The sequence below is a fragment of the Anolis sagrei genome, chromosome Y (genome assembly GCF_037176765.1).
Source record: "Anolis sagrei isolate rAnoSag1 chromosome Y, rAnoSag1.mat, whole genome shotgun sequence".
Lineage (NCBI taxonomy): Eukaryota > Metazoa > Chordata > Lepidosauria > Squamata > Dactyloidae > Anolis > Anolis sagrei.
Window position 1 is genome coordinate 28133142 of NC_090035.1, and position 12355 is coordinate 28145496.

Consider the following 12355-nt stretch of genomic DNA (forward strand, 5'->3'; position numbering starts at 1 on the left):
TGTGGCCTTGTCTTTATGAAATGGTAATGGCTGTTCTCCCGACTGGGGATTCTGCCTAGCAACTGAGAAAACGCGGCAGCTGATTGGTCAAAAATCAGGGAGCGGTGACGTCACCCAAGCCCGTGCCCAAGATGCCCCTTAAAGCAACAGTACTAAATGAAGGGCTTTCATTTAATTATCTGAACCTGGGCAAGCTCATCATAGGAGAGAATGCAATGGTCACATTATAAAACTATTTTTTTAATTTGAGAGAACTATAAATATCTCAAATAAAGGAAGAGTCAAATCCACAAATAAGGAGGGTTGACTGTTTCTGGTATCTATTGGTGGTTTCCCAACCAGATATTAACCAAACCTGAATCTGATTAGCTCCCAAGGTCAGATGGGACCTGGTGCATTCAAGAGGATTTAGACCCCATCTACACTGCCATCTAATCCAGTTTCTGTGAATGCAAATTATTTACTTTGAACTGGATTATATAATAGGGTTGCTGAGAGTTTCCCATGCTCTTTGGCCATGTTTCTGAAGCATTATCTCCTGACGTTTCACCCACATCTATGGCAGGCATCCTCAGAGGTTGTAAGGTCTGTTGAAAACTACGCAAGTGAGGTTTATATATCTGTGGAATGTCCAAGGTGGGAGAACGAACTCTTGCCTGTTTGATGCATGTGTAAATATTGCAAATGGTCACCTTGATTAGCATCAAATGACATTGTAGCTTCAAAGCCTGGATGGTTGCTACCTGGGGGAATCCTTTATAGGGAGGCGTTAGCTGACCCTAATGGAGTCTTTTCTAACAACTACCATGTCAGACTACACAGAGAAACCATTGAAATCCACAAGAATGCAGACAGTTTCAACAGACAGGAGGAAAGCATGAAAATGACCAAAATCTGGCCACTAGTATTTAAAAAACTCCAAAATTTATTTATTTATTTATTTACTTTGCTTATATACCACTGTATCTCAAGCCCGAAGGCGACTCACAGCGGTTCACAAACAGTAAAAACAGTAGAAAAAGCAGTGGTTCCATGCAACATATAACAATTGACTTAACACATTATTCATAAATTACCAATAAGCAATTACAATGCACAATTATTACGAAAAACAACCATACCCAATCTTCTCATCATCCAAGCGTAGTCCAGGTTCGTTGTCCATTGTTCCATTCCTATGTTCCATTACCAGATTGCACTAAATTACTCAAACGCCTGCACAAACATCCAGGTCTTCACTTTTTTGCGGAATACCATTAGAGATGGTGCTAGTCTAATGTGCTCGGGGGTTGCATAACTAGTTAGCATGCCAGAGTCTCGACAAGTCAGGACAATAGAATAACACTAAAAAAACAGGGGAATCCCAGACAAGAATCAATCAGGGCCAGCTAACACCTCTCAACAAAGGATCCCCCAGGGAGCAATCAGCCAGACTTGGAAGCTACAGTGCCATTTAATGCTAATCAAGTGGGTCAATTGCAACATTCACACTTGCCTCAATCAGACAAGAATTCTTTCTCCCATGCTAGACACTCCACAGATACATAAACCTCACTTGCCTAGTTCCCAACAGACCTCACAACCTTTGAGAATGCTTGCCATAGATGTGGATGAAACATCAGGAGAGAATGCTTCTGGAACAAGGCGTACAGCCCGGAAAACCCACAGCAACCCAGTGATTCTGGCCATAAAAGCCTTCGACAACACTAATAATAATAATAATAATAATAATAATAATAATAACAACGTTATTTATAGGGCTGGGCGGTTTCGTTCGTTAATTTCGTAATTCGTTAAAATTCGTTTTTTTTTATAATGAAGCGATAACGAACCATTCAGGAGCAACTAAAAATCAAAACGAATTTTTCAATTTGTTTCGTAATTGTTTTGGATTCGTTTTGTATTTGTTTCGTTATCGGTTCGAAATCGTTTTGTTATTATTTCCGCATGTCTGGGGCAAGTTTTATAGTTGTTGTTTGTTTAATCAGTGAAAAAAATTATAAATATCACACCAACAGTCAACAACAGAGGGAGAGGGAAGCTTCAGAAGTTCCACCTGTCCCATTTGGAGGTTTTTTAGCGTATCGCGCAGTCGCGCCCGCCATTAACGAATTGATTCGTAATTGTTTCGTAATTTCCGAAATTTCGTAAATATCGAACTTTTTAAAAGAAAAATTTCAGAATTCTTTTACAAATCGAAATGCAAAAACCCCCAAAAAACGAATTGAGTTTAGAAACAAATTTTTCTGTGGTTGCCCAGCCCTATACCCCGCTCCTTCTCCCCGGAGGGACTCAAGTGGCTTACAACCAAACAAATGGATACAATAAATAATATACACAAAAAGTGATTACATAAAAGCAAAATAGGATAAGATAAATACAAATAAACAATTTCAAAACACTATAAAAGCAATGTAGATGTAATATATGGCAGTGTAGATCCAGCCTCAGGCATGGATCCTTGCTATGGAATCCTGGGAGTTGTAGTTTTGAAAGCTCTGTAGCTTTCTCTGCCAGACTCACCAAACTATACACTCCCAAGATCCTATCACATTCAAATGCTGTCAAACTGGATTAATTTTACAGTGTAGACGCACATGGTATTGAGATGTCTACCTTAGAGCAAGGCCCTGCAGGAGTGAAAGAGAAGAGCATTTTTATAAAAATAGCTAAAGAACGTTAAGAAAGTGTGCTTTCTTTCTAATGTTGGAAAAGATGGACTCAGAATCTGTGTCTCTGGTATCCAAATAAATAGCAACGACAATAATATGGTATCTAATGTACAGAAAATGGCGTGATAAGTTTTTAGGAAAGAGACAAGCAACATTCTGTTACCAAGAAAGGTTTTATTTTCATTTGCCAGTAGCTTTGTTAATTGCACAAGAAAAGAAAAATCATTTCTTCTGTTTTTGCCATTTAATCATCACCACACATCCTATCCTGTATGACAAAGGTTAATTAAAAACAAGGCAAAAAATTAAAAAAAAAATCACAACCTTAATTACCTATAGATTGGTCATCAAAGGAGAAGGATTTAAAAAGAAAAACTGCTTTTTTTCTTACAAGCTTTCCACAAGTGTCACATTGTCTTTTCTCTTTAAAAAGGGAAGGGCAGGAGGGGGCAAAAGCAATGGCTAAAACAGAAATCCCCATTAAAAAGGAACTTTACAGTCTTCTCAACAATATTAAGACAACAAAGACTAAGCCAGTCCCATTATATTCTCTTGCAATCTGTGCATCACCTCCTGCACCATCACCAAGTGGGATCTGAACTGGAACAAGGCAAAAGTTTTGAAGGAAAAGTGGCTCCTGGAGCCTGGGAGAAACCTCATAGTATTGAATTAGAGAGTCTTGGGCACCTTAAACTACAAAATATAAAACATTATTAGGGCAAATCACTATTCTGACCCTAGAGAGCTTATGCCATAATGTTAAGGCATCACACACTCTTTACTGATTTACTATCAAAGTGAAAAACATGACTATCCTTTTGAAATGGCATCAGAGACATTCTATCTCATAATATCCCTATTCTTCGTCATCAGAAACTGTATAGTTCCTATAGCAAACGTCATACACTTTAGGTATATCTTTCTTCTCACTGCCAAACAATTCACAAGAGAAAGGCCTTTATTGGAAGACACTACCTTTCTCCTTTACCTCCATTCTCAAGTTTACCGGAAGGTAAAAGGAAGGGAAGGGGGGAGCATTTCTGGGATCTGTTTAAGAAATTATTACTTGAGCAAACTTCACACTTTGGGAGACACAACCTCTAGGGTCTTCAGAAGGATCCAACTGAGCTGTCATTCATTACAGCAATTTGCACAAAAGGCTGGAAAGCAATCTCCAAATGCTCCCAAACACTCATTCAGAGATTTGCATTTTCTAGCAGTCCTCACAAAAGCCATCTGGAATGACTGTGTGTGAGTAAGATGAATCTGAGTCTCTAGAAAAGCAACTTGAATGGCTATCTGGGGCTGTAAGAGCCACTTCCACATAGGACTACACTTTGCCTTCACTGAGTGGGGATAATAAGGTTTGCGAGCTTAAGCATTGGGAGGGAATATAATGTTTCCTTTCCCATGAGGACTGTCGATCCATCAAAAGACAAATTGAACCAAGACACATTATGTTCATAAAAGACCAGGACACAAGCTGAATGGGTTCCATTTCTGGAGTGTGAATCACACCATAAACCCCTTGGGTTCAGAATCCTCATGGCTCCTCACCTCACAGAGCTCAATCTGATCCATGTGCTGTGTGCACCTTTTATTCAAGATGCACAGGTTTGACAAATACAGCCACTTCCTCATATGAACCCAATGTACAATCCCTCACCATTGAGATTTTCTTAAACTGTAAGATAGGAAGTTCTTTGAGGAATAATACTGATAGAAGCTTTAAAACAGAAGCACCTGATCTTCAAAAATCTTTGTAATGTTACAGGTCTGCATTTTTTCGCTATGTGTACAACCTCTCTATATAAATCTTTTCAATCTAAAAATTAAAGGGCCATCAGGGAGTAGTCAAGATTGTTTGGGGTGCCACTAGCTCTTTTTGTTAGGGATGCATGTTGCTGTCAAGACCTTTTGGGTTCAAAAAGCTTGCCTTTACAGAGTGATGACCAAGTCATTCAAAATCTCTTTAGGATTCTGCTTTATTTCCTATAGTATTGTAACAGGCCTCATCGGCAGAAGCCCTTCTCCATAAACTTTACCACAGTATGCATGTAACACAGGCACCTGATTAACCAGCCCTTGGGAAAATACACAATTTTGCCAATGGATTGCAGAGCCTTGTTGGGACTTCAATTACTTCACGTCTTCAGTTACTCACACAGGATTCACTAGGTGGTGCTCCCCTCTTTGTTGTGAAATAGAGATTTCTTCTCTTTGAGAAAAAGGAAAGCCTGGCCACAGATTTATGAGGTTTCCTGAGTCCTATAACTAACCTTAGCAACATTAGAAGAACCCAAATCTTCAAACAGTAACAGGTGTGTATCTGGCCTGCAGCCGATGTAATACACTAGGAAGACACCGTGAAATTTATCTCCATTCATCTTAAAACATATACAGGGTAGTTCAATCTTTCTATGGGTAAAAGCACAGATGGACAGAATCAGTTTTTATCCTCAGAAACAGCAATGAGTAAATGAAGTGACGCATACTCCTACTAAGCCCTCTATTGATTTTCATGCCATCCCCTCAGGAGCCAAGCTGCCATCCTATTCGAAGTCAAGAGCCCTAAAGTTTCATAGGGAAGTGGAACATCCTCCCTCTTCCCATTGTCACAAATGCACACAACAGGCCCATGTTTACAATTACCCACAGGAAAGAAGTGAAACAGCAGTGAAAAACAATAAATAGGAAACTTTGGGCGACACGCAAATGGACGTGATCCAGAAGGCGGCCAAGCAACAGTTGTTGTTTTCTTGGCTGGAGCCACCTGCCACCAATTTTCTCTCCAAGACTCTCATCGAGTGGCATAGATTTGCTGTCGAGATGGTCAAGGGTCCGACCCCTTCTGCGGCTCTTCTTGCTGCTGGTACAGAAAGGCTTGCTGCAGCGACTGCCCTAGCGGCAGATCTCCAAAAGAGTTTTTGTATTAAAAAGGAAAAGAAAAGGAGGTGGAGGTGGAAGAGACAGACAGACAGAGAAGGACTGGTCCAGAATTAAAACCCAGTATTCATCATCATCATCATCATCATCATCAATAATAATCATAGTATTAACAAGACAATCGGGATGCCTAGTGGATGTAGGCCCTGTATACAGCAGACATATCGTTGTCAGATTGGTCCAATGCTTTTGCCCGTTTATAGACCTGAGGGAGAAACAAGGTGGGAAGAAATGAATCACAGTAGAAATGAATGTTGCTGTTTTAATATGTAACAGTTCCACACTGAAACACTTAGTAAGATTTAAAAAAAAAACCCTTTCTTCGGGCACAGCACTATGTTGGATGACCCAGCCAGGATCTGGGTATGTCTTGCTATACAAACTAATCCTGTAGGCTGCAATCGACCCCTAAGCACTGCATGATGGTTCTATCATGTAACACAATAACACTGGCCAACATATATTTTGGTGGCTCGAATGTTAAGACTACTTTCTGGGTATATCTGATGTGCTGATTTAAAAAAACTGCCCCAGTTTCCCCTCCCAGCTCTAGTTTTTGTGATATAAAACATACCATCTGCCAGGCACCATCTGCTCACCCACAGAAAACCATGATAGCAGTATTTAAGAAATTAGGGTGGATGAGGTCTCTTCAATACAATTTTCTGAACTAGCACCCCAAAGAACCCCACAAACAGGACTAAAACCCAAGAAATATTTTTGTTGGGCTGTGTTATTACTGATCATAATAAATATCACAAAACAGTTTATTCTACTTGGTTATTTCCAAATGTATAGTCATAATGCAAACAGAAAGGTGTTCAAAGTGTTGTCGAAGACTTTCATGGCCAGAATCACTGGATTGCTGTGAGTTTTCTAGGCTGTATGGCCATGTTCCAGAAGCATTCTCCCTGATGATTCACCCACATCTATGGTAGGCATCCTCAAAACTTCTGAGGATGCCTGCCATAGATGTGGGTGACATGTCAGGGGAGAATGCTTCTGGAAAATGGCCATACAGCCTGGAAAACTCACAGCAACCCAGAAAGGTGTTATCAATGCATTAAGGGGAATGGCACACTGGGGAATTTTACTTGAAGGTCAAATCTTTCCTAGGAGAAAGAGCCATCCAGTAATAGAGCAATTCCTGCTGCTATCCAGGCTAGGCTAAATATAGTGTGTGTTTTTAAAATGAACCTCTATTGATATTCATCTCCTCCTGCTGTAATTCCTTCATAGATTGAGACACAGGAAAGGAAAGAAAGGGGTCCTTGCAACAAGGTAAGACATAAGGCCTTGCCAGCCAGAATGAGGCCAGATGGTTCTTTCTCTTGGCTCTAATTTTCACCTGACTGAAGGTATCTTTAAGGAGGAGGCAGGAAGGGAAGAGAAATGAAGAAAAAAGGAGGGAAGAAATAAGAAGCTGCAAACAAAAGCTTGAAAGAATAATGCCAGAGAAAGTAGAAAAGGTGAACATAGGACCTTTCCTGGTGATGCAAACAGAACTGGAGGAAATGAATACCAATGGAGGCTTGATTGAAAATAATGTGATTTCCTGCCTAGTCCAGACAGCAACAGAAGTTAACCTTGCTGTACCACAAGGAGAGGCGGGTATTATTATTATTATTATTATTATTATTATTATTACCATCATAATCCATTGATGGCTCCTTCTCCACTTGCTGAGAATGCCTAATTGCATTGACAAGTCCATTGAAAAACTGATTTAAAATAATTCATCTGCCACAGACTTTTGATTATAATCCTAATCCTAATCCTAATCCTAAACCTAATAATAATAATAATAATAATAATAATACTTTATTTATATCCCATCACCATCTCCCCAAAGGGACTCGGGGTGGCTCACAAAAGCACCCAATAGTGCAACAATATACATCTCAATAGTGCAAACATATAAATACAACAAGGCACTTAAACAAAATCATACAATAACAATAAAGTTCACATAAATTACATATATCATTGTATAATACCCTTTCTCCTTCAAGCATAAGCAACTCATAAGCCTTCTCTTAAAATCATGACGTCAGTCAACCTGGTTTTTATTCCCAGCGAACTCAACATCTATCGCAGTGGTTCTCAACCTGGGGTCCCCAGATGTTTTTGCCCTTCAACTCCCAGAAATCCTAACAGCTGGTAAACTGGCTGGGATTTCTGGGAGTTGTAGGCCAAAAACTTCTGGGGACCCCAGGTTGAAAACCACTGATCGCCTGATCAAAAGATGGTTTCACATTTTTGAACTAGGAATGCAGGTAACAAAACCCTTCATTACAGCTGCCTCAAAAACAGAAATGAGTTTAGACAGGACCTACCTCATTGGCTGCAGCTGCCATGGGAGTTGGGTGGTTGACAGAATCACCTAGTGCAATGGCTAATCTGAGATCCTTCTGGATGTATTTCAGATAGAAGTCTGGTTTAAAATTTCCTTGCAAGATGTCTAGAACAGAAGGGAAAGGTGCAAGGTACTGTTTCCACATTCCACTTTTTGAGCTGCCGGTGACAGCATTGCTTTGTAAAAATGTAATTGGCACTGCACCCTCATAAATGTATGAAGACAGCTTACATCCAGTCAATATTAACTTGTGAATTTTGACCTGCATTTTACCAGTAAATTGTAATCTACATTTTACTTCTGTATTGTTATATAATGTATATACTCGAGTATAAGCCAAGCTTTCCAGCCCCCTTTTTTAGACTGAAAAAGCCCCCCTTGGCTTATACTTGAGTCTGTTACTTATCATTTTACTCTGTTATTACTATTATTTTATTATTGCTTATTAATTACTGCTATTATTATTACTACATTTATTATTTTACTGTCTTTATTATTATTGGAATAATACATAAGCACATTTACATTGAAGAAGGTTAGAATAATCAGAGTTGGACAGTCTTATCTTAAATTCCAATATTATGTAAATATTCAAAAAAATTAACCTACTGATACCTCAATTAATTTAATTTTATTGGTATCTATTTTTATTTTAAAATTTACCAGGAGATGCTGCATTTCCCACCCTCGACTTATACTCAAGTCTATACGTTTTCCCAGTTTTTTTGTGGTAAAATTAGGTGCCTTGGCTTATATTTAACTCAGCTTCTAGTTGAGTATATATGGTATATATAATAGTAGTGTTCTGGTTTTTTGTTTTGTTTTGTTTTTTGCTGTTTCAACCATATTGTACTCCAGCTTGAACCGTGACGTGAGGCAGGTGACAAATAAATCATCATCATGTTGTATTAGCATTTGAAGCACAACAAGATTAGTACACAGCAAACAAGGTCACTTTGCTGGCTGTTGTATTGTCCAATATATTATTATTATTACTACTACTACTACTATTATCATCATTATATTTTACACTGTATTAATACAAAATTGTTGTTGATACTATTATTCATATATTACTACTACTACTACTTCCAATTGAAATCACTGCCCCATTTACCCCAGGATTATCTCTCTCCTAAAAGAATTTACCTAGGAGCTTCGATCTGCTACCCAAGATCAAACTTGGGGATGTTCTGAATGCAACATATGATTTACTATCGTGCCTCTACATCATGTTTCTAACCCACTTTGATTTAAAGCCACTGCAGCTCATATCACTATGCTTGATATTACTATGGGAGAACTGGATGTATCTAACTGCAACAAATTCACACTAGAAAGGGAAGTGTGGAGACACGAGACCTCACAAAGGCATTCCTTATTCCACCTCTTCTCCCATCCCATGAGCCTTCTGCTCAGTGACATTTCAAGACATACTGCCTGTCTATATCAAAGGAGAATGGGGGTCAGATAAGGAATGATCTTTACTTTGGCACTTCTGGTCCAGGAAGATGCTGGCAAGTTGTCCCTGATTGAGAATATCCAGAAGCGTCTGCTGAGACTGGCCGGTGACTTGAGCCAAAGTCAGTCCTTCTGCAATTGTGGCCATGAAGCTCCCTTGGACCATGTTCATAATCAGCATCATCTTGGCAGCATTGCCCACTTCACCTGGGAGGAAAGTACACAACGTTTGAGAAGCAAAAATAACAGAGTCTACACTCAAGGGAACTGGCCAAGCCATCCTGAAACATTTACTGTGTTAGTAGAGGGGCCCATCTGCTGAAGGTCTTATCCCACAGACCAAAGGAGAAGAAACACTTCTGCCAAGGATAACTAAGAAAAGGTCCTTTTAAGCCAGAAGGGAGTTTTACCTAGGAAAAAAGAGGTCTTCCCCATTGCTTGGAAGCAACTACTGCAGTCTTCATATAAACCCCGGTCTCCAGCCGCTAATATTACCAGCATCCCATCATTGGACAGTTGTTGGTTCCCTGAAACGGGAGCTTCCAGAAAGCGACCACCTCTGGATACAATCACCTAAAAGGAACAAGAAAAGAAATGTCCTATTCATTTACATAAAGAGGGATTTAAAAAAAAGATGTATCACATGGTCATCTTGATGTATCTCAATCAAGAAAGCAGATAAGTTCTTGGGCATTATTTATTTAAAGTCTATTCCTTTAACCGAACTGATTTATTGTATATACTCAAATATAAGCTGACCCGAATATAAGCCAAGGCACCTAATTTTACCATAAAAAACTGGGAAAACATAGATTCGAGTATAACCCAAGGTTGGGAAATGTAGCAGCTAGGGCCCCGCCTATCTCTGCGATCGCATCTCCTTCTATGAACCGGCACAAGCTCCAAGATCTTCTGGGGAGGCCCTCTTGGCCCCACTACTGTCTCAAGCGTGGTTGGTAGGGACAAGAGAGAGGGCCTTCTCAGTGGTGGCCCCCCGCCTCTGGAATGCCCTTCCAAGGGAAATAAGACAGGCCCCATCCCTCCCCTCCTTTCATAAGAGCTTGAAGACCTGGTGGTTTCAACAAGCCTTTGAAAATGACCAGTTCTAACTCAGCCCCACACATTGTCTAATACGGCCTTATTCTTCTTACCAATTACCCAGATCATTTCCTCTAGTCGGGCCCGGAAAGAACAGCCACAGACCCGTACCTAATATTATTGTTGCCTGTCGTAGCATTGCACTTAATTCCCGGGTCCCCTAGAATTTTTGGGCTTGCACAAATCTTGGCCCGGTCTTTTAAATTTTTAATTGCCTTGAACAGGCAGGATTACTTTCAATATATGTGTGTTATGGCAACAATTTTTATGCTTATATTTTGTTTGTTAATATTATGGTTATGTTGTTTTTACTCTGTATGTTTTGTGATGTTACTTGGGAATCGTTCTGAGTCTCCTCGGGGAGATGGAGCGGTATATAAAGTTTTATTATTATTATTACTGGTAAATTTCAAAGTAAAAATATATGCCAACAAAATTACATTTATTGAGGCATTGGTAGATTAAATGTTTTTGAATATTTACATAAAACTGTAATTTAAGATAAGACTGTCCAACTCTGATTAAACCATTATTCTAACCTTCTTCAATGTAAATGTGCTTATGTATCCTTCTAATAATAGAGAGTAAAATAATAAATGTAATAAATATGTAATAGGGTAAAATACTGTAAATGTAATAATAATAATAGAGTAAAATAATAAATGTAATAAAATAATTGAGTAAAATAATGTAAATGTAATAATAATAATAATAATAATAATAATTATTATTATTATTATAGAGTGAAATAATAAATGTAATAAAATAATTATAACACAGTAAAATAATAAATAACACTAACTCGAGTATAAGCCGAGGGGCGATTTCCAGCCTTAAAAGGGGGCTGAAAAACTTTGCTTATACTCAAGCATATACAGTAAATGGATTTTAGTCATAACTGCTATTCCATGGATGGGAAATAATACCACCCTCACTACTCCCCTTCAGGGAGAACAGTATAAAAGATTATGGCTATATCCAGCATTCCTGACAAGTACAAACTGTTGAAACTCCTGCACATGTTTGTAGACCTCATCATTTACTTTCCTATTTAGATATGTAGTTCTTAGAATAAATTATTTAATAACGTTTAAAGCTTGATGCTGTTCCTCTATTGCTGAAATTCAATCACTGCACTGCTGGATCAAAAGCTTCTGTTGCTGCTTTATATTTTAAAATGTTACTTTTTTTCTTTTTCAAAAATACCCCCAACAGACAAATGCCACTTGGCTTTCTCAGTTAGCATTTGTGAGGAACAAGCTGAATGGAGCCCACTGGGAGACTGAGCGGAAGGAATCCCTGCTATTACTCCACAGGTTGGAGATAACAATATTAATTCATCTACCTGTTACTCTTCCTGCAATGGGTCCTGGGAGAGTGATTTAGCTGGATATCCTCCACTGCCATGCCAAAGAGTATGCTAGTAAAATAATGTTTCTATGAAGGACCTAAATCTTCATCCTAGATGCATTAAAAGCTATTGTCTAAAGACAGAAGATTTGTGTGTGTGTGTGTGTCTGCAATCCTTAAATGAATCAGATGGAAAAATAAGACCTACAGCAAGCAAGAGGTAATCCAGTTAAAGTGAGCACAAAAAGGACTCTGATATTCAATCCAGCATGGTTACCTGGGCCAGTTCTATGACCGTGTCTGCGTCAACAGTGGACATGTCCACATAGCACTTCCCGGGACGTATACCTTGGAGCACTCCACTTGGACCAAGCACCAGCTGTGGGAACAGAGGAGCGGGAAAGCAATAGGGTGTCTGCAAAGAGACGCTGACCTCCCTGACAGCAAAGCAGCTTTTATGGATCTCCTTTTG

General features: G+C 39.1%; 1 protein-coding gene across 4 annotated transcripts in view; it reads right to left on the reverse strand.

Moving 5' to 3' along the window:
• Nucleotides 1–2826: 2826 nt before the first annotated feature.
• The window catches only part of LOC137095145 (cytokine-like nuclear factor N-PAC), a 41390-nt gene continuing 31861 nt past the window's right edge, over nt 2827–12355 (reverse strand). For 3 of the 4 annotated variants that reach the window (XM_067461450.1, XM_067461448.1, XM_067461451.1), the window contains 5 exons: nt 12161–12262; nt 9846–10008; nt 9463–9642; nt 7955–8079; nt 2827–5823 (listed from right to left, as the gene is read on the reverse strand). In XM_067461450.1, coding sequence (XP_067317551.1) covers nt 5749–5823; nt 7955–8079; nt 9463–9642; nt 9846–10008; nt 12161–12262 — 645 coding nt within the window. In that variant the 3' untranslated portion in view covers nt 2827–5748. The remainder of the gene's footprint in view (nt 5824–7954; nt 8080–9462; nt 9643–9845; nt 10009–12160; nt 12263–12355) is intronic. The other variant, XM_067461449.1, reaches the window with a different exon arrangement.